General features: G+C 42.9%; 1 protein-coding gene across 3 annotated transcripts in view; it reads left to right on the forward strand.

Annotated features, from left to right (window-relative positions):
* The first annotated feature begins 549 nt into the window (after nucleotides 1-549).
* Nucleotides 550-27,633, forward strand: part of Pdpr (pyruvate dehydrogenase phosphatase regulatory subunit) — a 45,830-nt gene continuing 18,746 nt past the window's right edge. Inside the window, exons 1-10 of one of the 3 annotated variants that reach the window (XM_027406026.2) lie at nucleotides 550-723; nucleotides 9,547-9,823; nucleotides 11,116-11,249; nucleotides 18,488-18,569; nucleotides 18,664-18,827; nucleotides 20,074-20,195; nucleotides 20,920-21,037; nucleotides 22,432-22,581; nucleotides 23,560-23,752; nucleotides 27,061-27,185. In XM_027406026.2, the coding sequence (XP_027261827.1) occupies nucleotides 9,600-9,823; nucleotides 11,116-11,249; nucleotides 18,488-18,569; nucleotides 18,664-18,827; nucleotides 20,074-20,195; nucleotides 20,920-21,037; nucleotides 22,432-22,581; nucleotides 23,560-23,752; nucleotides 27,061-27,185 (1,312 nt within the window). In that variant the 5' untranslated portion in view covers nucleotides 550-723; nucleotides 9,547-9,599. Of the gene's footprint in view, nucleotides 724-9,546; nucleotides 9,824-11,115; nucleotides 11,250-18,487; nucleotides 18,570-18,663; nucleotides 18,828-20,073; nucleotides 20,196-20,919; nucleotides 21,038-22,431; nucleotides 22,582-23,559; nucleotides 23,753-27,060; nucleotides 27,186-27,633 lie in introns of those variants that run through there. The other 2 variants (XM_027406027.2, XM_035442679.1) reach the window with 2 other exon arrangements.

Here is a 27,633-nt window from a genome sequence, read left to right on the forward strand (position 1 = left end):
GTCAAGAAAATTGGGTGACGTGACTGTGAGTTGGAGGGGATGGGAGGAGGTAGGAGATGTTTCTGAAGCTCGAGTAAACAATGCCTCTTCCTCTGGGCAGAGACGAGCCGGGAAGGCGCAAGGAGTGAGATGGGAAGTCAGGTCGGCTGATTCGGCCTCTCAGGTCCCGCCAGGCCCGCAGAACAAGCTTTGCAACCGGCTCTCACAGGAAGGCTTTCAGCGACGCGCAGGGACAGACTGTGGCTCTGTGCTGCGCTGCGGACGTACCGCAGCAGGACCCGGGCTCAGGCCTGGCGGAAGACGATCGCCCCAACTGCCCACGCTAGGTCGAGGCTGTGGCCCGGCTCCGAAGGGCGGGCTTTCTGCAGAAATGGAGCTGGGCGGGAGCCGGGAGAGCTAGGAGCGAGACCAAAAAGAGGCTCCGCCATCTTTGCAGAGGGGGAGGCGTCGTGGGAGGGGCGGGGCCTGGCGAGACCCAAACAAGCCCACGTGCGGGCAGGTCCGTCGCGGTGACGTCACGGTGCGTTGGCGCGCGCGCCCGCCCGCCTTACCCTTGCCGCGGGCCGTAAAGCGCGGAAGGTCGCGGGCCCGTGCAGTCCCGGAACTTTCCGCTCTGCGTCCCGTCCCCTCCTCATGCCCCGTCGGCCCGCGCAGACCCTCTTCAGCCGTTGCGCTGCTCTTCACTTCCGCCGGGCTTCGTTGAACGCGCTGCGGGCCCCTGAGGTAAGAAGGCGGCTACGACCTGCTAGTCCGGATGGCCTTATCGTCCCGTGAACTCCTGTGTCCTCCACGCCCCTGTCCTCCGCCTTTGGCCTCCGGCTCCTGGTTTTCCTCCTGGTCTCTGAGGCGGTGCGGTTGGGCGCCAGAATTTCGGTCAGCGGAGCTGTGTGGACTTTGGGGACCTGCGGCGGCTGCCCCGGGCCTGCGCTCGGGCTCTCCTAGGGTGGCTGGGCCTCCGGGCTGGCTGCAGCCTGGGCGGGCACGCTCCTGCTGTCACAGCCAGCTGTGCTCCCTACTTGTCTGCAGGTGGAATTGCTTTCCCGCCTAGAAACGTGCTGTTCGGTTGGGCTTTACCAACTCTTGTCAGAGACTGAATCAGGCAGGGCGGTGGGATTTCCAGTGGGTGACTTGAGGGGACTGTTGTGCATGAGAGTGAGGTTCGAGTCCACGGTCTCCAAGCCCACTTGATGTATAGGGATGGCATGTGGTCGAAGGTCTAGTTGGAAAGATTCTTTAAAGGGTCTTTGGGCGGCAAGGACTTGTGTCATTTTTCTTAAACTCTCTTGAGCATCCGGCGCATTTGTCGAAAAATACAGCATCCTGAACCCGCAGGATCAGACTGCAGAGGCAGATTCTGTTGCTATTAAAGTTGTCCTGGTGATTCCACTGAGTTAGGCGTGGGAGATGCGTCTACCTTCCTCCTTCCTCCTTTGTGACCTGTGCCTAATCCTGCTACCAGAGGAAGAATTCAGGAGTTGTTAGAGATGTCATTGCTTTTGTCTTTTAAAGATAGGGTCTCACACCGTAGCCCAGGCTCACTCGGAACCTGCGACATTCCTGGTGATTCAGAATCAGGTGTGGTGGGATTAAAGGCGGGAGCTAGAGGTGTCACTTTGTTGGCATAAGATCTGAGCAGAACTAGTATGGGTTTGTTTAGACATTACTCTTACTAGTAGAGATACAGTTATTTTCACGAAAGTATAAAAAATTTAAAACTTGTTGACGTTTTATTTTGAACGACACTTTCGGTGTCTTATTTTCCTGGCTTTACCTCCTTTTCCCATGGAACTTTGCTTTGGTTTTGCTGCCAGACCTTCTGGAGTAGACACTCATACCTTCTCTTCCTGGTGTACTTTTATCTTTTTAAACTCCTCTTTTTTTATTACTATTACATTTATTTTATGAATGTTTTGCCTGTATGTATGTATGTATGTATATATGCATCATGTGCATGCTTGATGTCCACGAAAGTCAGAAGAGGGCATTGGATTCACTGGAGCTGAACTTACAGACGATTGTGAGCCCCCATGTGGGTGCTGGAAATTGAATCCAGTCCCTCTGCAAGAGCAAGAAGTGCTCTCACCCACTGAAACATCTCTCTAGCTCTCCCTTCCTGGTGTACTGTAATCCCTAATGCCCTCATCTCTTCACTCTTGAAGGTTATGATGAGCATAATGTCAACAGTCTTTTTTTTTGGCCTATCAGGCTGAGCACTGAACATAGTTTATTCTTTCCTGAAATGCCTGTTTGTTTTTCTCTTTCTCTTGCAGAGCAAACATAGATTTCTCAAGAAAGTGGAGACCTCTGGAGAATGGGAGGGGTTCTCACAGAGGAATACTCTGTTACATTAACCTTTGAAATTCTCTTTTTCCAGCTAGAGAATGAGCTCCTGGTTCTTCCTCACAGCTGTTTGGTCTTTGCAGTTTGAGCAGGTTGTGGTGTCCTATGCCTTTAGTCCCAGCACTGGAGAGGCAGAGGCAGGTGGATCTCTGTGAGGTGTAAGCCACCCTGGTTTACATAACAAGCAGTTCTAAGCTCCAAAGTGCCACCCTGTCTCAAACAACAACAACAACAACAAAACAAAACAAGCAAACAAAAGAAAATGATGCTAGATTTGCAGTTTACTCTTGGACTATATAGTAGTCACTTTATAAATTTTTATACTTTTATATATGTTTCCTAAAGTATACAACACGAATTATGTCTACCCTATAGGGCTGTGCTTAGATTAGTTGAATAGTTAGGAAATGTCTTGCACATTATAACCACCATCAGAGATCATAATTGAGGACCTCATGCTTGCCACTTTACCCACTGAGTCCTCCCCCATCCCTTATATATATTTATTGAGATAGGGTTTCACTTAACCTGAACTTGCTACATCTTCTAGGATGATCTTAAATTCCTTCTGTTTTGCCTCTTTTCACAGCTGGGATACAGTTGACCACTGGCCTTAGAGTTCCATTTAATGAGAGAATGATATTCTTTTTCTCTCTCCCTGTCTCTCTCTCTCTGCATTTCTCTGTTTTTATTCCTCCTCATCCCCTGTCTTTCTCTGCCTTCCTCCCCCCACCCCCAGCTCTGGAGTGCTGCTTTGACATGAGTTACCCATTTGTATTGCATTGTTTGATTTAGGCCTTGTGAGATAGATATTTCTAGTCCACGTAACAGATAAGGAACCTGACACACACAAACTTGCTCGAAGTCATACAGGTGATGAGATGTAAGGATATGTAACACCTACATATGCTTGTAGAGCTTGGATTCCCCCAGCTGGATTGCTCTATTACTCCTCACTCAAATGCCTTACAGATAATTGGAGATGGTGAAAAGTTCTGTTCTGGGAGAACACAGAAGACTCCCTTATCCAAATACACTATTATATAGGCTGTGTGCTGAAGAGATACCTTTGCTTGGCAGACAAGTGGCAGGAACTGTGCTAGTTAGAGAAGCAGTGCACACAAGGCCCAGATATGCAGGAGAAAGTTAAGCCTGATGGGGAAGGCCCTGAGAAATGATTGGGGAAGAGAGATGAGGAAGGGAGGAATCCAGATAACACTCTGGATTCTAGTATGTGGAGCCACTGGGGACACAGTTTAGGAAAGATGAAGAGTAAGGGAGGGGTGTTTACATTTGGATGTGCTTAGTCTTCCCTGTGGGATCAGGTGGGCATAGCCATTCTGCACTTGATAAACAGATCTGAAGCTCAGGGTGTAGGATTCTTGGGTTAGGCCATAAATCATGGTGACATTTATATCACCCTGGGAAAAGATGGGAAGGCTCAGAGTAGAAGATAGGCTCTAGGAAAGAGGTGGGAGCCAGGAACTATAGTAGTGAAACTGGAAATCTGTGTGCAAGTGTGAAGGAATGATCTGTGATTAAGTGTGATGATGTACTGGGCGGTGGTGGCACATGCCGTTAGTCCCAGTACTGGGAGGCAGATCTCTGTGAATTCAAGGCCAGCCTGGTCTACAGAGTGAGTTCTAGGACTGGCTCCAAAGAGAAACCCTGTCTGGAAAAACAAACAAACTGAAGTATGATGATGTAAGAGATACATCCTCTGAAACCAGCAAATTGAGTGTTTTTTGGTGAGAAAAGTGTCAGCACTGGGCCTAGAGAGATGGCTCAGTGGTTAAGAGCACTGACTGCTTTTCCAGAGGACCAGGGTTCAATTCCCAGCACCCACAAGGCAGCTCACAACTGTGTAACTCCAAGATCTGACACTCACACAGACATGCAGGCAAAATGTCAATGCACATAAAATTAAAAAAAAAAAAAGTCAAAAAAAAAAAAAAAGTGTCGGGCCAGGCGGTGGTGGCACATGCCTTTAATCCTAGCACTTGGGAGGCAGAGGCAGGCAGATCTCTGTGAGTTCAAGACCAGCCTGGCCTACAAGAGCTAGTTCTAGGACAGCCTCCAAAGCCACAGAGAAACCCTGTCTTGAAAAAAAAAAAAAAGCACTATAGTAGGGCCAAAGCCTGTTTTTTTGGACAGGAAGATGAAGAAGTTGGGGGTAGAATATTTCTTTTTTGTTTATTAATTTACTGCCAAGTGAAAGATGGGTTTTTGAAAGTTTCATTTCTTATTTATTTGAGACAGGGTATCACTACATAATGCTGGCTGGCCTGGAGCTTGCTATGTAGACCACGATGGCTTAACTCTGTGCTTGGGTTAAAGGTGTGGTACCATTATGCCCAACAAGAATATGCCTTATTTTATTTATTTATTTATTTATTAGGCACAGTTTCTCTGTAGTTTTGGAACCTGTCCTGGAACTCACTCTGTAGACCAGGCTGGTCTGGAACTCACAGAGATCTGTCTGCCTCTGCCTCCCAAGTGCTGGGATTAAAGGCATGCACTACCACTGCTCGGCATGTCTTATTTTTAATGAATGTTGGTATGAAACACAAGGTCTCAAGTATTGGTCAGTGGTTTGTTCTGCCACTCAACAAAATATAATTCACCCAAAGGGATATATAAATATATTTAAAAACGGAATCTCTCTAGATAGCCTTGGTTTTCCTGGAACTGACTATGTAAACCAGGCTGGCTTTAGAGATCCAGAGATCTGCCTGCCTCTGCCTCCTGAGTGCTGAGATTAAAGGTATATGCCAGCACTCCCAGCATCAAGAATAAATTTTTGTTTAAAAAATTCATTTGGGAGCTGGAGAGGTGGCTCAGAGGTTAAGGGCACTGACTGCTGTTCCAAAGGTCCTGAGATCAATTCCCAGCAACCACATGGTGGCTCACAGCTATCTGTTATGAGATCTGGTGCCCTCTTCTGGTGTGCAGATTTACATGGAAGCAGAATGTTGTATACATAATAAATAAAATCTTTAAAAAAAAATTCATTTGGGCCGGGCGTTGGTGGTGCAAGCCTTTAATCCCAGCACTCGGGAGGCAGAGGCCGGCGGATCTCTGAGTTTGAGTGAGTGCCAGGATAGTCTCCAAAGCTACACAGAGAAACCCTGGTTTTTTGAAACCAAAAAAATAAAAAATAAAAAGAATAAAAAATTCATTTGGGGATTGGAGAGATGGCTCAGTAGTTAAGAGCACTGGCTGCTCTTTTAAAGTTCAGTTCCCAACACCAACATGGCAACAACAGTCTGTAACTTCAGTTCCAAAGGAATCTGGTGACCTTTTTTTGGCTTCCTTGGGCACTGCATACATGTGTTGCACAAATAAGCAAGTAGCACAAGTGACACATTCATACACATAAAACAAAGAAGCAAACAAGTAAAAAACTCAGTGGTAGACCAAGCATGGTACGCATCTGTAATCAGCACTTTTTGAATGTATATATAGGAAGATCAGGAGTTCAAGGTCATGTGTGGCTACATAGTCTAGGATACTTCAGGTTTTTATCTCAAAAAGAACAAGGACAAAAATCTCAGTGGCTGGTGAGCAAAGGGGTCAAGACCGTGCTGGGGAAACCCACAGAAACAGCTGACCTGAGAAAGTGGGAGCCCATGGACCTCAGTCAATGAACCTGCATAAGACTGAACCAGGCCCCCTGAATGTGGGTGTCAGTTGGGGGGCCTGGACAGTCTATGGGGCCTTTGGCAGTGGAACCAGTATTTATCCCTGGTGCTTGGGGAGCCCATTCCCTGTGGAGGGATACTCTCTCAGCCTAGATACACGGGGGAGGGCCTAGGCCCTGCCCCAGTGAGGTGACAGACTATGATGATCCCCCATGGGAGGTCTCACCCTCCTGGAGGAGGGGATGGAGGTTTGTGAGGGGAATGGGAGGGTGGGAGGGAGAGGGAACTGGGATTGGTATGTAAAATAAGATTTTTAAATTTAAATAAAAATTAATTTAAAAAAATCTCAGTGGCCATTGTCTAGTCACTAAGGTATGAAGAAATTGGAACATAGGGCTTGGATGGTAGAAGTCAAAATTCTAGGAAATTACCATGCACAGTGGTATTGATTGTGATATGGGAACACCTAGTTTCTTTCTGTGTATAAATTTTTTCAAACACTAATTTGTACAATTTCAAATTTTTTGAAATAAATTTTATGGTAGGGCACTTTTGTCTGTTTTATTAGATTACCTAGTAGGAACTTGAGCATATTACCATGCTGAGGAGAAGACGCAAATGGCAGGGATCATTGATTGCAGGGTGTGAAAGAAGCTAGGGGATTGGACTGAGATGCAGAAAAGGCAGGATGAAGGGGTTCTAACACTTGTGGACAGACTATCAACCTATTGAAAGTTTCAGGGATGAACTGGGGGAGGCTTTCTGCGTAGGGAGGGAAGAAAGCAGGTGTGCAGTAAGCATAGAGAAGAACATGTTATGGAAATGCTTATGGTCCTAGAGCCGGCACAGACCTGTTAGCCTGAATCACAAGGGAGCAAGGTTTCTAGTGCTATGATAAAACACCATGACCAAAAGCAGCTTGGGAGGAGAGGGTTTATTTCATTTCAGAAATCTCAGGTCCATCAGGGAAGAAACACATGGCAGGAACTTGAAGGCAAGATCTGATGTGGAGGCCATGGAGGAGTGCAGCTTATTGGTTTACTCCCCATAGCTTGCTTAGCCTGCTTTTGTTTGTTTGTTTGTTTGTTTGTTTGTTTGAGACAGAGTCTCTCTCTATATCCCTGGCTGTCCTGGAACTTACTAGCTTTGGAGCCTGTCATGGAACTCTCTCTGTAGACCAGGGTGGCCTCAAATTCACAGAGATCCGCCTGCCTCTGCCTCCTGAGTGCTGGGACTAAAGGTGTTCAACATCTCTGTTCAGCCTCAACCTGTTTTCTTAAACACCTAGGACCCCCCTCCCCCCCAAAAATGTGGTTCACAGACAAAACATTCATATATAAAAATAAATCTAAAAGACATTTTAAAAAAGATTACAGTTCCGAGAGTCCTCTCTGATGGTGTCCTCTTTGGCCTTAGAGGACATGGACCAATGGGGAGTCTGTAAATCCAGGTGCTGGTAGAGGAGGTGGTGGCAGCTTTACTAGCAGTGTGTTGCTCTGATTCCCACATATCTGCCACTCGGTCTTGAGCTCTGTAATGTTGGTATAGTCTGCTGTAGGTCACCCTTTAGTTTCTTGAGACTTAAACAGTTTTCTGTATTTGTGTTAGATTTTGTCAAAACCTTACCTTTTTTTTTTTTTTTTTTTTTTTTAAAGCCAGTAGTAACTTCTTGTATACTGGACCACACCAGATCAAATAATCAGTCTCTTGTGGTTGGGTTCTTCAGTTCCTGTTACCTAAAATTCACTTGATTCTTTATTGCCATTCTAAGCAGATATGATAGTCAGACCTATTCTGTTGTCTTTAGTGTGTGTGTGTTTCCTATGTCTTTGTCTCTGTGCAGACTTTACTCTTACAAGGATCAAATTAAATCCTACTTTGAGTATGATCCTTTTCCTGATCTTAGCCTTTACCCTTTTCTTTAAGATATGTATGTATGTATGTATGTATGTATGTATGTTATGTATGTATATGTATTTTTTCTTTTGGATTTTCAAAACGGGGTTTCTCTGTGTAGCTTTGTAGACCAGACTGGCCTCAAACTCACAGATGTAGGGGAATCCTGTTTAGAGGTAATGCTGACCATGCCCTCTTGGGGCTGGACACAGGTGTTGCAGACCATGCCCATTGGGTGTGGTCAGAGTGGCGTGGGAAAGATTTAAGTAGTTAGGGGCATGCATACAGGGCCCCCTCTCTCGCTCCCTGCCGCCTGGCTAAGCGGACTTGTGTGAGTACCTCTCCTAAATAAACTATCATTATAAATCTTGCATCTGACTCCACATTGTGATCGGCAATATACAGAGATCCACTTGCCTCTACTTCTTGAGTGCTGGGATTAAAGGCATGTGCCACCACTGCCCAGATAGGCTGTTAATATTATAGAAATATGTATGATTTAGCTGGGCAGTGGTGGTACACGCCATTAATCCCAGCACTCAGGAGGCAGAGGTAGGTGTATCTCCATGAGTTTGAGGCTAGTCTAGTCTACAAGTGAATTTCAGGACAGCTAAGGCTACACAGAGAAACCCTGTCTCGAAAAACAAAAAAGAAATATATATGACTTCTGTGTAAATATAAGCTAAAACCCTTTTCCTTCTTTCCATGGAAAGGTTTCTAATACTTTAGTTTTTTTTAAAAGATTTTATTTATTTATTATGTATACAACATTCTGCTTCCATGTGAATCTGCACATCAGAAGAGGGCACACCAGATCTCATAACGAATGGTTGTGAGCCATCATGTGGTTCCTGGGAATTGAACTCAGGACCTCTGGAAGAGCAGCCGGTGCTCTCAACCTCTGAGCCATCTCTCCAGCCCTCTAATACTTTAGTTTTTACTGCTTTCTTTGGGGGCAATCCAGGCATCTTTCACTGGGCTCTGGGTCCTGTCTCTTCTCTTCCTAAGGACTCTATTCATTGCTTTTGCATCTCCCTGGCTCTTCTGCTGGATTACAGGTGTTGAACTCAGGTTATGAGGCTCTGTGGCAAAGTGCCTCCACCCACTAAGCTATCTCACTGGTTCTTTTTCTTTCTGTATATGTCTGTCTGTCACTATCTATTTTTAGACTAGATCTCTAACCGGAGCTGGCCTGGAAATCTCAACATAGCTTAGGGATGACCTTGCACCTCTGGGGATCCTCCTGTTTCTCCCTCTCAAGTGCTAGGATTATAGACTGTGCTATTGCGCCCAGATTAGGCTTCTTTATGCATTTTTTTCCTTTTTTGTTGTTGTTGTTGTTGGTATATGTGTATGTGTTTATTGTCTTTTTGAAATAGGATCTCCCTATGTAGTCCTGGAACTTTATATGTAGACTAGGCTGGCCTTGATCTCTCAGAGTTCCACCTGCCTTTGCCTCTAGATTTTAATCCTCCTGTGGGACAAAAGGCATGCACCACTGTTCCTGGGTTGTTTTGTTTGTTTGTTTGTTTTGTTTTTTAGCAGAATCTGAAACATAGATCCTCAAATATATGTCAGATGAGTAGCTATTGTTCTTTGTTAAATCTTTTCTCATTAGTCCTAAGAACTGAGTTAAATGGAATGAAAAATGTCTGTTTTTTCTTTCTAGTTTGGATTCTTTGGATCTTCTCAGTTGAGTGAAGACATATCTCCCAGTTGGTGATGCTTTACCGGTTGCTGTCCATTGTCCAAAGACAAAGAACTAGCCCAGGATGGCAGACCTGGTCATCAACAAGAAGCAGCACATCTGCTACCGAGTCACATTCTGTCACTCTGCCTGCCCAGGCTTACGTGGTCATCTGTGGGGGTGGAATCCTGGGTACATCTGTGGCCTATCACCTCTCTAAAATGGGGTGGCAGGATATTGTCCTTTTGGAGCAGGGCAGGTAAGGATCCAATTGACTTGACTTGAGGTTTGGCTACAATAATAGTACAGGGTTCCTTCATTCCCTTTCTTTTCCATAATGTCAGACCTGTAGCTAATCTAAATGTAAGAAGATCCAAGGTGAATGCTATGTTCTAGCACTCAGGTTCTCTGTATTTTAGAGAAGTAGCAAATGTCAACAGTGTTTTAAAAGGACATGTGTTCACAGCCCAGCTCACCTTACTCTGTGCTGTCATCTTCTTCACACAGCACAGCTATATCCTATATTCATATGTTCATAAGCTGAACAGAAGTGGCTACATTCTGCCCATTTTCTTTTATTAATTTTCATTTAATTCAGTATAGTTTTGGATTTCCTGGGCTTGAGAGAAGGCCCAGCAGTTCCAAGCACTGGATACTCTTCTAGAGGACCCAGGTGTGGTTCCCAGCACCCACATGGCAGGTCAGTTTCAGGGGATCTAACACTCTTTTCTGGCCTCTGTGGGCATGAGATGCACATGTGGTACACAGATTATGTAAACAAAACACCTATACACATTTTTAAAAAAAGACTATTATAATGTTGGGGATGGGTAAAGTTTTTTTTTTTTTTTTTTTTTTTTTGAGACAGGGTTTTACTCTGTAGTCCTGGATGTCCTATAACTTACTCTAGTCCATGCTGCCTCTGCCCCCTAAGTGCTGGTATTAAAGGTATGTACTGCCAATACCCATTGACTTTTTTGGGTTTTTTGAGACAGGGTTTCTCTGTGACTTTGGAGGCTGTCCTGGAACTCACTCTTGTGGACCAGGCTCGTCTTGAACTCACAGAGATCTGCCTGCCTCTGCCTCTCAAGTGTTGGGATTAAAGGTGTGCACCACCAGCGACTTTTTTTTTTTAAATTGTGTGTATGTTTGTGTGTGTATGAGAGTGCAGGTGCCAGAGAGCATTAAATAAGCTGGAGTTAATAGGTGGCTGAAATCTACCATGTACTGGGAACCAAACTCAGGTCCTCTGCAAGAACAACAAGTGCTCTTAATTGCTGAGACAGTATCACTGTTGTTTTGGCTGCTTTGAACTCACAGAGATCTGCTTGACTCTGCCTCCAGAGTTCAAGGAGGTCCACCTGGAGTTACAGGCGTTGTGAACCGTGATGGTGAGCCACCATTTGGGTTCTGGGAATCAGACCTGGGTCCTTTTTTTCTAAGAACAACTGGTGCTCTTAACCTGCTGAAACTTCTCTAGCCCTAGAACCTGGACTTATGTCCATAGATACAAGTGAGTCTTTCTAACGGTATTTTTCATCTGTGCTGCAGGCTGGCTGCTGGCTCGACAAGGTTCTGTGCTGGCATCCTAAGCACTGCTAGACATTCAAGCATTGAACAGAAGATGGCAGACTATTCAAACAAACTCTACTGTCATTTAGAGCAAGAAACAGGGATCCAAACAGGTAAGCAGGTAATCTGCTGTTTATTGGTCTTATTGTCTCCAAACCCTTACTTGGTAGTAGTTGCTATATGGTCCTGTACTCTGTCTGATCTGATGATTAAGACACGTGTTTGAGAATTTGCCTGAAGCCAGGGTGTTCCTTTGGGCAGGTTATGTTGCTTGTCTTCCTCTTCTTTAGAAGAAATTATAAGTATCTCAGGTCATTTTCAGACTCTTACTTTTTTATTTTTATTTTATTTTTTTGGTGGGAGTGCTTGGGATTGAACCAAGGCCTGCACATCCTTTCATTATTGTCATGATGGAAAGTTTCCGGGGTCATTTTGGGGGGGGGGTTCGAGATAGGGTTTCTCTGTGTAATTTTGGAGTCTGTCCTGGCACTCACTCTGGAGACCAGGCTGGCCTCAAACTCACAGAGATCCACCTGCCTCTGCCTCTTGAGTGCTGGGATTAGAGGTAGAGGTGTGTGCCACCACTACTTTTTTTTTTTTTTTTTGAGACAGGGTTTCTCTGTGGCTTTGGAGGCTGTCCTGGAACTAGCTCTTGTAGACCAAGCTGGTCTCAAACTCACAGAGATCCGCCTGCCTCTGCCTGCCGACTAAAGGTGAGCATCACCACCGCCTGGCCCCACTGCCTGGTTTTAAGATTTATTTACGGATGTATATGTGTGTGTCTGTCTGCATGTGTATATGTAACCTCAGAGGCCAGAAAAGAGTGTCAGATCCCCTGTCTATAGGCTTTATTGGGAAGACACCTGCTTTGTGGAGGGCAAGTGAGAGACTCTCTGGTTTGGTTGGACTGCATCTGAGGGCAACATAAAGTGCTTGAGTCAAATATTAGCTAGAGTTTGAGTCAGATGTGGGTCTATAGAGTGGGCCCAGGATGGAGCACTGACTCCCGGTCCACTAATTGAATTACTAGTTTTTTGTTTGTTTGTTTTTTAAAGATTTATTTATTTATTATGTACACAGTTTTCTATCTGCATGTATCCCTGCATGCCAGAAGAGGGTGCCATATCTCATTACAGATGGTTGTGAGCCACCATGTGGTTGCTGGGAATCGAACTCAGGACCTCTGGAAGAGCACTCAGTGCTCTTAACCTCTGAGCCATCTCTCCAGCCCCTGAATTACTAGTATTTTGCTGAGCTTTTTATTATTCAGCTGGTTAGATTTAAGGAGAATTAGGATCATAGGCTTCATTTTTGTAAATTAAGCTAGCCTAGGATTAGTTCTAGATCATAGTCTAGAGCCCCTTACTGACTTGTCTTTTATGCTTGTGAGGCAGCAAAGAGATGAGGAAGTGAAGAGTTAGGCCAGGGAGTATAGGGTATTGCCTTTAACCTGCTCCTTTCCTTGTAGTGTACCAGTGATGTAGTGAAAGGAAGCTTGGGAGCTTCAGTGGTAGAGATTCTCTATTAAAGAGTGCACATGGGGGCTGGAGAGGTGGCTCAGAGGTTAAGAGTACTGAGTGCTCTTCCAGAGGTCCTGCGTTCGATTCCCAGAAACCACATGGTGGCTCACAACCATCTGTAATGCCACCTGATGCCCTCTTCTGGCCTGGGCAGAACTCTGTATACATAATAAATAAATAAATAAATAAATAAAATAAATTTAAAAAATATTCCATGATCAAAAGCTCCCTAGGCTAATTCTTTACCTTACTTTAGTGTGATAGTTACTCACTTGAAATACTGTTCGTCTCTTCCCATCCTTCAAGATTTTGTATTTGGCTCCTCTCTTTCTGCTCTCTTCCTGGCTGTTCCCTTTCCCCACTCTCTTACTGTTCCTTCTGCTCTTGCTCTCTTTCTACTCTCTTCCTGGCTGTTCTCTCTCCCTACTCTCTTACTGTTCTTTCTTCTCTTTCCAGCTCTCCTCTCTTTCTGCTCTTTCCGGCTTTTCTCTCTCTCCACTCTCCTCTCTTTCTGCTCCTGTCTCCTCTCTTCTATCCTCCCTCTGTGTCTCTTTACTTCCTTTCTCTTTCCTTCCCCTCCCTCCCCTTTCTAATAAAAGGTCTCACTCAAAAAAAAAAAAAAAGATTTTGTATCTGAGTATACAAATGTTAAAATGATTCAAAAAAGTGGAGCTGAAAAGATAGCTCAGTAGTTAAGAGCTCTTGACACTCTTACAGAAAACCCATGGTCAGTTCTAAGAAGCCACATGTTGCCTTACAACCACCCTTACTCCAGTTCCAAGAGATCCAAAACCCTCTTTTGGCCTCCACAGGCACCAGGCACATACATATACATACATAGTACATACACATACATAAATACATGCAGCTGGCAAAATACTCATACAATGTGGTGGTTTCAATGAGAATGGTCCCCATAGGCTCATATAGTTGTTGAATGTTTGGTTCCCAGTAGACAGACTGTTTAGGAAGAGTATGAAAGTGTGGTATTGTTGGAGGAGGTGTGTTACTGGGGGTGGGCTTTGAGGTTTTAAAAGAGGCCACACCAGGCCTCAAACTCTGTATGCCTCCATGGTTCAGATCTTTAAAATGAATAGATGATTTTGTCTGTTTTCAAGACAGAGTCTCATTATGTTGGAAATCACTATGTAAACCAGGCTGTCCTTAAACTCATTGAGATCCACCTGCCTCTGACTCCTGAGTACTGGGATTAAAGGCATGCACCACTACTCACAGCTATATATGATTTTTAAAGCCAAAATAATAGAAAGTAAGACTTTACCCTTCCTAATTGCAACAGCTGTATCCTGCTTTACACCTACCAATCTCAGTAGTTTTATTCTTCTGTATTTCTATTTTGCAAAAATCAGCAGATAGTGGCTTTAAATATATTTATTTACGTCTGGAGAGATGGCTACAGTTAAGAACACATACTTCTCTTCCAGAGGATGTGAGTTCAATTCCTAACACTCATATCAGGTGCCTCACAACCTCCTATAACTCCAATTCCGGGGAGATCCAACTGCTCTGACACCTGTGGGCACCTGCACTCATGTGCAAATAGCTAAACAGAGATACATAAATATACGTAATTTTAAAAAATGAAATAAGTCTTTATCTGGGTAGTGGTGGGGCATGCCTTTAATTCCAGCACTTGGGAGGCAGAGGCTGGCATATCTTCATGAGTTTGAGACCAGCCTGATCTACAGAGCAAGTTACAGGGTAGCCAAGGACTGCTGTCTCAAAAATCCAAAAATAAATAAACAAGTAAGTACATCTTAAATATATTTATCTATTTAATGTAGATGCCCACATGCCATAGTCTACACATGGAGCTCTGAGTTGATTCTCTCCTACCATGTAGGACCCAGGAACTGGACTCAGATCATCAGACTTGGCAGCAAGCACCTTCTTTACTCAGCCATCTTACATCACTCAGTAAAAACTATTAGCTTTAGTTTCTATTTTCTTCATTGCTAGGAATCAAACTCAGGACTTCCCATATGCCAAGCAAAGACTTTACCACTGATCTATATCCTCACCCCAAAAAAACTACTAGCTTTTAGTCACATTGGTTCCATTTACTTGACAAAATTCTGTCACATGACAATGGAAAGACTTTGGCTGTGAATAGCACATATCTCTAATCCTGGCATTTTGGAGGAGGCAAGAGATTAGGAGTTCAAGGTCATATTCTTCTCACTAAAATTAGATTATACGGGTCTTCAACTTTACTAACAAAAACAGACCAAGGGTTGGCAAGATGCTTCAGTGGTTGTAAAGTGCCTGCCATGCTAGCCTGGTAACTTAAGTTAAATTTCTGGAGCCCACAAAAAGTTGGATTCAGTGGCTAGTGTCTCCAAGTCAGCATTCCCATGGCAAGATGAGAGGTGAGGACAGGAGAACTGCCCAGAAACTGGTGAACTAGCTAACCTGGAGTACGAAGAGTGGCACAAACAAGACACCCTGCCTCAAAGAAGTGCAAGTTTCCTCTGACCTCTGCATACACACAAGTACATCATAAACACAATAATAGAAAAATAAAAATGAAAAAAACAGCAACATGGTAGTTTACATAAGTGCACTACTCTGCCTTTCTAAAAATCACTACATTTTTATTTATTTGTTTGACAGGGAGCTTATGTTTGCCACGGCATTTTTAGGTGGCAGTCAGAAGACAACTGTGGAAGTCAATTCTCTCTCTCCACCATGTAGGTCCCAGGTTTTGAACTCAGGTTTTCAGGCTTTCTGTGAGCATTTTACCCACTGAACCATCTCACCATCCCATGTGTACTTTTTTTTTTTTAAGATTTATTCTTATCTATTATGTATACAGTGTTTTGCCAGCATGTGTGCCTGCATGCCAGAAGAGGGCACCAAATCTCATTACAGATGGTTGTGAGCCACCATGTGGTTGCTGGGAATTGAACTCAGGACCTCTGGAAGAGCAGCTTGTCCTCTTAACCTCTGAGCCATCTTTCTAGCCCTCATGGAATATTTTTTATTTCTGTGTTTTAAGCCAGAGTCTTACTATGTTGCTCTGGGTGGACTTGAACTCCTAGGCTCCAGGTCTCACACACCCCCCCCCCCAGACAGGGTTTCTCTGTATAGCTTTGGAGCCTATCCTCTGCCTCCTGAGTGCTGGGATTAAAGGCGTACACCACCAATGCCCGGCTGGGACCCTCTTATAGCAGCTTCTTGTGTATCTGACACTATTGGTGGGTCACATTATTCTCATGTTGACCAGGATATTTAAACTGTTTCCTCTTAGTCTAAAGGCAGACACATTTGATACAAATTGAAGCAAGTTTGTTTCTTAGGAGATGTGGATAGTTCTGTGTTTTCTGTTTATCCTGAGATTCAGCAAATGAGTAATATATGACAGTAATTGGAGAATAAATACAATAAGGCTAAAGAGAACCAGGCTTCTCAGTGTTGGAAGAGGGCATATTATTTGTTGCTGGGGTTTATTTTAGCTTATGGTTTGAGGGTATAGAGCACCATAGGGGAGAAGGCATGGTGAAGGAGCAAGAGGCGACTTCTCAGCTTGTACTCAGTTAGGTAACAGATGAATGTTGCTTTTGTCCTTCCTTCTTATTTCACCTGGAACCCAGCCCATGGGATGGTGCTTCCACACTCAGGGTTAGTCTTTGCTCTTCAGGTAAACAAACCTCCCGGAAATGCCTTCTAGACTTGCCCAGACGTATGTTTCTTAGGGAATTTTCAATCCTGTTGGTAGACAATCAGGATTAGTTACTAGCTTAAAATCCTGAAAGAAGCTGTAGCTCATGCTTGTAGTCTCAGTATTTGGGAGGCTATAGCAGGAATGAATATTGCCATGAATTCCAGAATAGCCTGGATTAAGGAATTAGGCTCCATCTTAAAAAACAGAACGGGGCTGGGGAGAGATAGCTCTGTGGTAAGAGCATATACTGCTCTTCCAGGGGACTTGAATTCTTTTTTTTTTTTTTTTTTTTTCCCCCAAGACAGGGTTTCTCTGTATTGCTTTGGAGCCTGCCCTGGAACTCGCTCTGTAGACCAGGCTGGCCTCAAACTCACAGAGATCATCAGCCTTCCTTTGCCTTGAGTTCTGGGATTAAGAAGTATGTGCCACCACTGCCAAGCAAAAAAAAATTTAAGAGTTAAAAAAGGGGGCTGGAGAGATGACTCAAAGGTTAAGAGCACTGGCTGCTCTTGAAGAGGTCCTGAGTTCAATTCCAGCAACCACATTGTGGCTCACAGCCATCTACAATGAGATCTGGTGCCCTCTTCTGGTCTGCATTCAGAACACTGTGTACATAACAAATGAATAAATCTTTAAAAAATGTATTTTGAAATCATTCTTTTAAAAAAAAGGAGGAAAAAATGAGTATGGAAGGAGGTGAACTAGAGAGAACTAGGCATTGGGTCTTGGTTTCAGAAGACCTTCTCACCCAAGAGGAATCCAACTTAATAAATAATTTAATTCCAGGAAACTGCAGCTGTAGACAGACAGCCTAGCAGGCCAGGACATAGAGAAGAGGAATGAACTATCTAGTAGAACATTACTGCCTCTGCAGGACATGACAGTCAATCACCTACTTGCTCAAGACTGAATGTCCTAAAAAGGTCCACTTGGATGTTTTTAGGTTACAACTTGTTTGGCTGTACTGGGGAAGGAGTGGGGATCTGACTGATTGGTGACTAGTGTTATAAATGGCTTTTACCAAAAGCATGTACCTCCACCAAGACTAAAAGGGAAAGAGGTAAAATATCTAAAAGGAATGAAGAAGTCTTGCCCTAGTAAGAGTTTTAGCCATAGTAGCTTTCATTATTATTACGAATCCTTTTTTGAAAATTGTTTATTTTTATTTTATATGCATTGGTGCCCTATCGATGAATACAAATGGAATCAGAGATAGGTTATTAACTGGTGATTTATTGGGGAGTATACTCACATGAGGAACCAGTGACCAGGTTGGCACTCCGAGCTGTCCGGTCCCAGAATGCTTCCCAATGCTGGCTCAGCCCCAAGAGAGAGAGCCCCCGGTTCTCTCTCCCCTTATCTACCTCCTATGTACCTGTGACCACGCCCAAACAGGCATGGTCAGCAGTGCATGTAATCAGGGTCTCTCCCTACAATTCCCTTTTTAGACTAACAAGGATTTAAACTTGAAACAAAAACTAAATTGTGTACAAAATGTCTTAAATATGTAAGAGTATATATCATCTTAAGTAGAGAGAAGACTATAAGATGACTTGTGACATACAAATTATACATAAGTTACATCATACAAGGATCTATAACAGTGTAAATTGTCTATAGTTAATACTTATAAAGGTGAATCACAAGAAGATATAATAATCTACCTATATCTCATCCTAACTATATCTATTCCATCTAAATTCTAAAGTCATCTGGAAGAGATGTCTAAGCCTGAATACCTCCTTCCAAACCCAACCCTAAACAATAGGAAACAAGCCCTAACTAGGGTCTCTCCCTACAGTGCCTCACATGCATGTTTGTCTGTGTGAGGGTGTCAGATCGTGGAGTCAGAGACAGTTGTGAGCTGCCATGTGTATTCTGGGAATTGAACCTGGATCCTCTGGAAGAGCAGTCAGTGCTCCCAACCGTTGAGCCATCTCTTCAGCCCATGAAGAATTATATGTTAGAATTCTAGTTGACCCTCACAAAACTGTGTGTAGTGTGCTTTGAATTTTGCTAGAAGCCCAAAGGGAGCAGATTCATTTACTCAAGGATAGTAAGTGGAAGCCCTAGGAGTCACAATAGGTCTAACGTATAAATCCAGTGGATCCCTCTGGACTGCTCACTTAATTGACTTTTCTTACAGGTTACTTAAGGACAGGTTCAATCTCTCTGGCCCAAACTCAGGACCGGTTGATCTCTCTGAAGCGTATCAACTCAAGGCTGAAGTATGTAAGAGATTAGACATCCCTCCTGACTTTACCCACTTGACCTCTGCCAGAGAGCCCATTAATGTCTTTGACCCCTTGTGTTCTGTGGCAGTGTTGTAGGTATCCCTTCTGAGATCATCTCCCCGAAGAAAGTGGCTGAACTTCACCCTTTCCTCAATGTGCACGATCTGGTGGGGGCCTTGCATGTTCCTGAGGATGCAGTAGTGTCCTCTCCTGATGTGGCTCTTGCTCTGGCAAGTGCTGCCTCCCAGAATGGTGAGTGAGTTTTTGTGGTTTATTTATTTGTTTGTTTATTTTTTATTTGTTATTTTTTGCATGGGTTTGGGAAGAGGTTATCTAAGAGAGTATATCATGGTGGGGTAACAACAGTAGCTCAAATATGGAGAAAGTATCTTCAGTTTTGACCACTGCATTGTGTTTCTCTTTTCTTTTTTTTCTTTTTTTTTTCTGGTTTTTCGAGACAGGGTTTCTCTGTGTAGCTTTGGAGCCTGTCCTGGAGCTTGATTTGTAGACCAGGCTGGCCTCGAACTCACAGAGATCCGCCTGCCTCTGCTTCCCAAGTGCTGGAATTAAAGGCGTGCGCCACCAACGCCTGGCTGTGCATTGTGTTTTTCAGTTGTGCTGTTTAGAGTCAATTTTTGTTGTTGTTTTGTTCTAAGGAACTACATCAGACTTTAGGGTCAGGTATCCCTGACCCTGGACTTGAGAAGTGCCAAGGCTAGAGAAAAATTTGGTAGTTTAACTTACAGCTTAAATGTGGTCCAGAGTAAATTAGAGAAAAGACTTATTAATGTCCACAGTGTTACATAGACTTTATGATTCATTATAGTTCTGGGGATTGAATCCAGGGCTTTGGGCATGCCAGGCAGGTGTTTTACTACTGAGCTGTATTCCTTGCTTTGATTTTTTTTTTTTTTAAATAGGGTTTTACTATTAGCTCAGGCTGGCCTAGAACTTGACATGTCTCCAAATCTCAGACCCCTAAGTGGTGGAATTACAGGTGTAGTCTCCATACTGTGCTGAGGTGTCTTTTTGCTTTGTTTTGTTTTGTTTTTTGAGATAGGGTTTCTCTATGTAGCTTTGGAGCCCTCAAACTCAGAGATCTGCCTGCCTCTGCCTCCCCAGTGGTGGGATTAAAGGCATGCACCACCACCACCACCACCACCACCACCACCACCACCACCACCACCACCACACCACCACCCAGCTGAGGTTTTAAGTTAAAGTACTGACCCAGTTTCTGCAGTGCCCCTTTGGAGTAAAGAATCTGCTTCAGAGACCTTAATTCTGTAACATCAAATAATTGCCTTCTTTTTTTTTTCCTCCTCCAAGACAGGGTTTCTCTGTGTAGCCCTGGCTGTCCTGTAGACTCTGTAGACCAGACTGACCTTGAACTCAGAGATCTGCCTGCCTCTGCCTCTGCCTCCCTGTACTGGTATTAAAGGTGTACTCCACCACTCCCCACAAATAACTTGCCTTCTTTTTCTTTATTTTGGAACAGGTGTTCAGATTTATGACAGGACAAGTGTTCTTCATGTATTGATCAAAAAAGGTCAAGTCACTGGAGTGGAGACAGATAAAGGACAGATTGAATGCCAGTATTTTGTCAACTGTGCTGGTCAGGTAGGTTGGTCATAGTACTAGGTTTCTGACTTTATTTAACTTGGACTGTTTGGTGTCGAGATACAAGATTATTATTTTACTGATTAAAGAGATCCCAGGTACTACACTGCTTATTTGTACCAGGTAATCCAAAATTGTATTCTAAACCAGAAACCATACTTAGTTCTCAGATACAGACAGCTTTCCACTCTGGGTAAAATAGTGCCATCCTAGTCAGAAGACCACCAAATAGGCAACAACATAAATCGATGGTTTTAGAGCTAAATTTATATGATGTTACATTTCATTTTACAAACTCAAGTATAGTATCAGAACCATGGATCCAATTTCTAGAATGTAAGTTGCTTCTATCTCTGAGGGTGATTGGTCACTTGCTTTCTATTTTACAGTCTAAAGGAGATGTAGGAAATATTTTCTGCTATATAAAGTTTATTTAATAATTGGCATTCAGAGTTTCTAGTCGATACCAGGCATTTTATTTATAGGGCCTCTTTTGGCTGGGAAATCCATCATCTTTTCATTAAAAAGATGATTTTATGCTTTAAAAAAGTATAGTGTTGCTCTCTGTTCAAACACTTGAACTAGATAAAGCAAGCTGAACTTGATTTCCCATACCTGACACTGTAACAGGAGCACTCAGGAGCCACTTGAAATTAATTCAAGAGGCTAAACTTGCTCATCTGTGTTTCTGTTCCTCTCCCCACCTATAAATTGTCCATTGTAGTGGGCATACGAGCTGGGTCTGTCCAACGAGGAGCCGGTCAGTATCCCGCTACATGCCTGTGAGCACTTCTACCTTCTGACTCGTCCCTGGGAAACCCCTCTGCAGAGCAACACACCAAGTGAGGACTTGTACCTTTTTTTTTTTTTTTTTTTTTTTTTTTTAAATAATTTTATCTCCTTACTGGTATCCTGTCCTTTGAAAGGAAGACTTTTCATTAAGGACACATTATGCCTAGAGGAATTTTTTTCTTTTCAGAGCATGTTACAGGGAGGTGGTTCCAATTCTAACTTTTCTATTATTACTTCTTAGGAAAAGATGGCCAAAATGAACATGCCCTTAAGCACTTTTTTGTTGTTTTATAAGCTAATTTTAAGCCCCCCATAGAGGTTATTGAGAATTAGGAATATAACTTTTGCATTTTTAACTTGAATGGTATCAGTTGTAGAAGTGGATAGGCAGAGGCAGGTGGTAGGGCACTTGCCTTTAATCCCAGTACTTGGGAGGCAGAGACGGGCAGATCTTTGAGTTTGAGGCCAACCGGTCTGCAGAGTGAGTTCTAGGACAGCCAGGGATACACAGAGAAACCCCGTCTCAAAAACCAAACAAATAAAAGAAGACATGCATAGATAGGCCATGTACTTAGAAAGTTTCATTGTTACAAACCAACAAAGGGAAAAAATGGTGGGGTTTATTTTGTTTTGTTTTTGTTTTTCTGAGACAGGGTTTCTCTATGTAGCTTTGGCTGTCCTGGAACTCACTGGGTCGACCAGGCTGGCCTCAAACTGAGAGATTGCCCTGCCTCCTGAGTGCTGGGATTAAAGGCATCTACCAGCACTGCCCAGCTTTACTTTATTTTTTGAGACAGGGTCTCATTATATAGTCCTGGCTGGCCTGGAACTCACTTTTGTGGGCAGGGAGGCAGAGGCAGGCATGCCTAACTTCGAAGGCTTTTGATACCATTTCAGAAAATGAACTCTGCACTTCCCTTTCTTGTTAGACTTTGGCTAGGCACAGTGGTGGTAGTATAGTTTGGTTGTGAGGTGTTGGCAAAACTTCTAGGTTTCCACTAATGTTTGGGATAATCAGAGAAGCCATCTTCTTGGTAATCTTGAGTGGGAAGAGCCTCCCTCATGACCTCCAGTGGTTATTTTTTAAAAATAATTTATTTTTATTTCATTTATGAGCATTGACCAGTGTATTGCCTGAATGTATGTTTGTATGAAGGTGTCAGATTCTTTGGAATTGGAGTTGTAAACAGTTGTGAGCTGTCATGTGGGTGCTGGTGATTGAACGCTGGTCCTCTGGAAGAACAGCCAATATTCTTAACTACTGAGCTATCTCTCCAGCCCCCTCCAATGGTATTTTAAAACTAACGGATAACTGAATTTATTGGATGCTGTACTGTTAGTAAAGCCTTTCCTGAGTGTTTTCTTTTTTTCTCCAGGAATCTGGCTGGTCTCTAACCCCTTGTTTTTCTCTTTACCCTCCTCTCTTATCATTTCTCTTCTTCAGCTATTGTGGATGCTGATGGAAGAATTTACATTAGGAACTGGCAGGGTGGCATCTTGTCTGGAGGCTTTGAGAAGAACCCAAAACCTATTTTCACTGAGGGCAAGAACCAGTTGGAAATTCAGAACCTAAGGGAAGATTGGGATCACTTTGGTATGTGAAGTAAATTATAACAACAATGCCTTCTACTTTCCTAAAATGTTTTATTTTTCGAGGCATTTTCATGAGTAATCTTTAAGACAACTCCAGGAAGCACAGTGGTAGTCATAAAGAACAGTCTAGAGTTTGCCTGATCTAAGGATATGGTTACTGGTTAGTCTTGTTTAATGAACTTGACTCATTTATTTATTTAAATCACTGCTGATACTTTAGACTAGAAGGGAGCCTTCTTTTGGTAAGATTTACATGAAATTGAAGCGCTCTCTACAGAGCTGAACATTAGTCAGGCATGGTGATGCATCCCTGCTTGTAATCCCAGCATGTGGGAGGCTGAGGCAGGAGGATTATGAAAGTAGATTTTTTTTGCTAACGTGGTCTTTATTAAGTCTTTAAATAACTTAAATTGTCTATTGAATTATTATTGTAGTTACATGGTTATAAATGGAAAGGGTATGAAAGGATAACCCATCTGTCATCTTTGATGGACTTTAAAAAAACATAAGCTGCTGCTTAAAGGAAACTTTAAACCCTTGTGCCCATCAGCCTGTTTCCATCTATTACTGCTGTCGCATGGGACAGTGACCAGAGAGAATATAGCGAAAGGTGCAAACCTGCTTTTACATCTGTCTCAATGTAGGGAATGCTGTCCTTCATGGAAACATTAGGTGGTAAGACCTTTTCCATTTGCCCTGACCCCTTCAAAATTATTGCCTGTAGCCTCGTGTATTTCGTTGTGTTCTGTAACTCCTTATCTTTGAAGGGTATGATTTTTCTTACTCTGAATGCCAGGCATTTTGTAGATGTGTTCAGTAATTCCACCAAGTTTTCTTCTTTCTGATAACTGAACAAATGACTCTTAGAAAAATCTTCCCTGAAGGATCTTTTGGAAGGAGTAGTAAAAAGTGTAAGAACTTGAAAAAATTTAATTCCCTAAAGGTGAGGACTCTGTTTGGGTTTGTTTTGATTGCTCAGAGCCCCTGTTGAGTTCCCTCCTGCGTAGGATGCCTGTATTGGAGACTCTGGAGATTTTGAAGTTGGTGAATTGCCCTGAGACCTTCACACCAGACATGAAGTGCATCATGGGCGAGTCTCCTGTAGTACAGGGCTACTTTGTCCTGGCAGGGATGAACTCTGCTGGCCTGTCGTTGGGTGGAGGAGCTGGAAAGTAAGTCTTTCTCCATAGAGTCATCTGTGGACACCTCAGCTTGCCAGGTTCTTCCCTTTCAGATTACTCATTGTTAGTATGTTCTGTGACCAGATAGTAATGTTAATAATAATGAATATTTTATACTCTTGAAAGTAATTACTTAGGGAGGCTTTCCTCATATTCCATAAATGTTAATTCATAAAATATTTTGGGAACTCAAGTCCTTTAGTCACAGAACCTGTGGAATTTTTTTTTTTTCTTTTCAGTTGTAACAAATGTTTGTGAAAGGTTAGAAGTAGCTGGGTATGGTAAGTGAAATAGGCAACCAAACTAGGCAATTAAAATTTAATTTAAAAACAGGTACTTAGCCGGGCGGTAGTGGCGCACGCCTTTAATCCCAGCACTCGGGAGGCAGAGGCAGGCGGAGCACTGTGAGTTCGAGACCAGCCTGGTCTACAAGAGCTAGTTCCAGGACAGCCTCCAAAGCCACAGGGAAACCCTGTCTCAAAAAACAAACAAACAAACAAAAAAAAAAACCAAAAAAAACCCAGGTACTTATAAACACCAGCTGGGGATGGGTGCCCCATGCCTTTATCCAAGCTGAGGAGGCAGAGGCCAGCCTGGTTCCAGGCCAGCTAGGGCTACATGGTGAGGCCCCTGTTTAAAAAATAAAAAATAAGCTAGTCACAGAAGGATACAAATACTGTAAAATTCCACTTGTGTGAGGTACTTAGACTATTCATAGAAACAAAGAAAAATAGTATTTGCTAGGGGAAGAGAAGGTGGAGACTTACTGTTAAATAGGTCTCGTGTCTCAACTTTGCAAAATGAAATGAGTTCTAGAAATGGATTGTGGTAGTGGTTATACAGTAGTGTAGAGGTACTTAATTCCACTGAGCCACACACTTAAAATAGTTGATTGGTTGTCCTTGCTGTAAGCCTACAATCCCAGCCTTTGGGAGGTAAAGTCAAGAGGACCAGGAGTTCAAAATCATTCTCAGCAGCATAGGAGACCTTATTCTCAGGTTTTAAAAAAAAGTTGATCATCTGAATATGGTGACACATACTTAACTCTTAGGAGACTGAGGGAGGAGGACTGCAGTGAGTTTGAGGCCAGCCTGGACTACACAGTGATCTCCATTCACCCTGGGTTAAGAGTGAGAAATCAGGGCCAGGCTTGGTGGCACACACCTTTGATCCCAGCACTTGGGAGGCAGAGGCAGGCAGATCTCTGTGAGCTCAAGGCCAGTGTGGTCTACAGAGCTAGTTCCAGGACTGCCAGGACTGTTATACAGAAAAACCCTATCTCAAAAAACAAAAACAAAACAAACAAAAAAAGAGTGAAAAACTGTTTTTAAAAACCCCAACTATTCCCCCACCAAACCAAAAAACTAATTTGAATTTTTTAAAATAATATTTGTATATATTTTGTGGTAGTAAATAATACAATAGACTTATCTGTATGTATTTGATACATTCCAGTATACCTTCCCCCTTTTGTAAAAATAAGTTTTTATTTTTAACCATGTATGCATAAATATATGTACATGAGGTATTAAATCTTCTTGCTGGGGCTGAAGTGTGTGCTCTTAATTTGCTGAGCTATCTCTCTAGCCCTCCTAACTCTCAATGTTTTTGTTACTTGTAGGCTAAGAGAAAATTTTTTCCTAATTGTCACACAGCAGCAATTAAAAAAAAAAAATCTAGATAACATACTCTGTCCAAAACAGACAGAGATAAAATACTCTTCAAGGATCAACTGTATTTCATTATAATTAAAGTATTTTTCTGGGACCATGTGGAGCTAGTGAGATGGCTTAGTGAGTAAAGGAGCTTTTTGCCCAAGCCTGGCAACCTAAGTTCAGTTTCAGCAATTTATGTAAAGGTAGAGGGAGAGAACTGTTATCCTCTGACCTTCACAAGTGCCAGCTCCCATTGTAAACATACACACAGTAACAGTAAAAGAACAAAAATTATTTGTATGGGGGGGGGACGGACAAAAATTAAATCATGAGGCTGGGCAGTGGCGTACACGTCTTAATCCCAGAACTCGAGAGGTAGAGGCTGGCATATCTCTGTAAGTTTGAGGCCAGCCTGGTCTACAAAGCGAGTTCCAGGACAGCTAAAGCTACAGAGAAACCCTGTCTCAAAAAACCGAAAAAAGAAAAAAAAGAAAAGAAAAATTAAATCATGAAGTCAGAATACCAAATGACTCTGGGAACAGAAGTTACCAGAAACTTTTGAAGCAAAGACTTGGTGAGATAGCTGGTGAGATGACTGTGTATAAACAAAACAAAACAACCATAAATCTCCTTATAGATATGGCTTATATTGTAAACATGCACTAGGGGATCCTATTATTATGAAATCTTCATGTCATGCTAGAGAGATGGCTCAGCAGTTAAGAGCACACCTGCTCTTCCAAAGGACCCAGGGTTCAATTCCAGTACCTACAGATCCAGTGCTCTCTTCTGGCCTCTGCAAGCACCAGTTTTTGGTTTTTTGTTGTTGTTTTGTTTTGTTGTTGTTGTTGTTTTTTTAAGATGTTATTTATTATGTATACAACATTCTGCTTCCATGTATATCTGCACACCAGAAGAGGGCACCAGATCTCATAACGGATGGTTGTGAGCCACCATGTGGTAGTTGGGAATTGAACTCAGGTCCTCTGGAAGAGCAGTCAGTGCTCTTAACCTCTGAGCCATCTCCAGCCCCTGTTGTTTTTTGTACACAAATTTATATGCAGGCAAAACACCCATACACATAAATTAAAACAAACCCTCAAAAGATGGATGTGAGTCACTCACCTGTAATCCCAGCAGATGTAGGCAGATTTCTGTGGGTCTATGGTTAGCCTGATCTACATAGTGAGTTCCAGGACAGCCAGGGCTATGTATGTATAGAGACTAGGACTCAAAAAAAAAAAAAGGTCTTCATAGGGGTTCTGTGAGAACAATACTTGGATCCATGTTTGTTCATTTTAGAAACTATAAGGAAATTTCCTGGAATTGTTCAACTTCTGACAACACAGACTCTTGATTCCATTGGTTCTTTTTTTTTAATTTATTTATTTTGTGTGCATTGGTATTTTGCCTGCATGTATGTCTGTGTGAGGGTGTTGGATCCTCTGGAACTGGAGTTAGAGGCAGTTGTAAGCTGCCATGTGAGTGCTGGTAATTGAACCTAGGTCCTCTGAAAGAGCAATGATTGTTCTTAACCGCTGAACCATCTTTCCAGCTCAGTTCCATTGGTTCTTGAATTGTATATTATTTGAATTGTTCTCTGTATTATCTGAGGCTCAAAGCTTTTTGTCACCATCTAAACAGGTTCCTTGCTGAATGGATGGTATATGGCTATCCCACTGAAAATGTCTGGGAATTGGATTTGCAGCGCTTTGGAGCCCTCCAGAGCAGCCGCACCTTTCTGCGCCACCGGGTCATGGAAGTAATGCGTAAGTGTACCTTTATTCTAATTGCTTTGCATTCATTGACCTATTTTATCTTTCAATGTTTCCCCTTAGCTCTCTAATTACTACTTTGAATTGGGTTCCTCATGTGGTTATTTCAGGTCCGAGAATAGGGATTTATACCACACCTGACAGTTAGGTCCCCTATCTGACACTTAGGAACATTTTGGTATATTGAACTGTGCTTACCTCTAGGAATAGGAAAGTAGAATAGGACTTGCATCTAGTATGTAACAGCATCCCATGTGTTCCTAGCAAAGCATCCTTTTCAGTTGGCTTTGAGTACTTCCTCAACTAGGTTTTTTGAGATCATTGGTAGTTTTGTTAATTTGAGATGGAGTCTCATAGAATCCAGGCTTTCTTTAACTTGCTATATTGGGGAGGCTGGCCTTGCACTCCTAATCTTCCTGCCTCTATTTCCTAAATGCTAGAA

This window comes from Cricetulus griseus, chromosome 3 (genome assembly GCF_003668045.3).
Source record: "Cricetulus griseus strain 17A/GY chromosome 3, alternate assembly CriGri-PICRH-1.0, whole genome shotgun sequence".
Taxonomy (NCBI): Eukaryota; Metazoa; Chordata; class Mammalia; order Rodentia; family Cricetidae; genus Cricetulus; species Cricetulus griseus.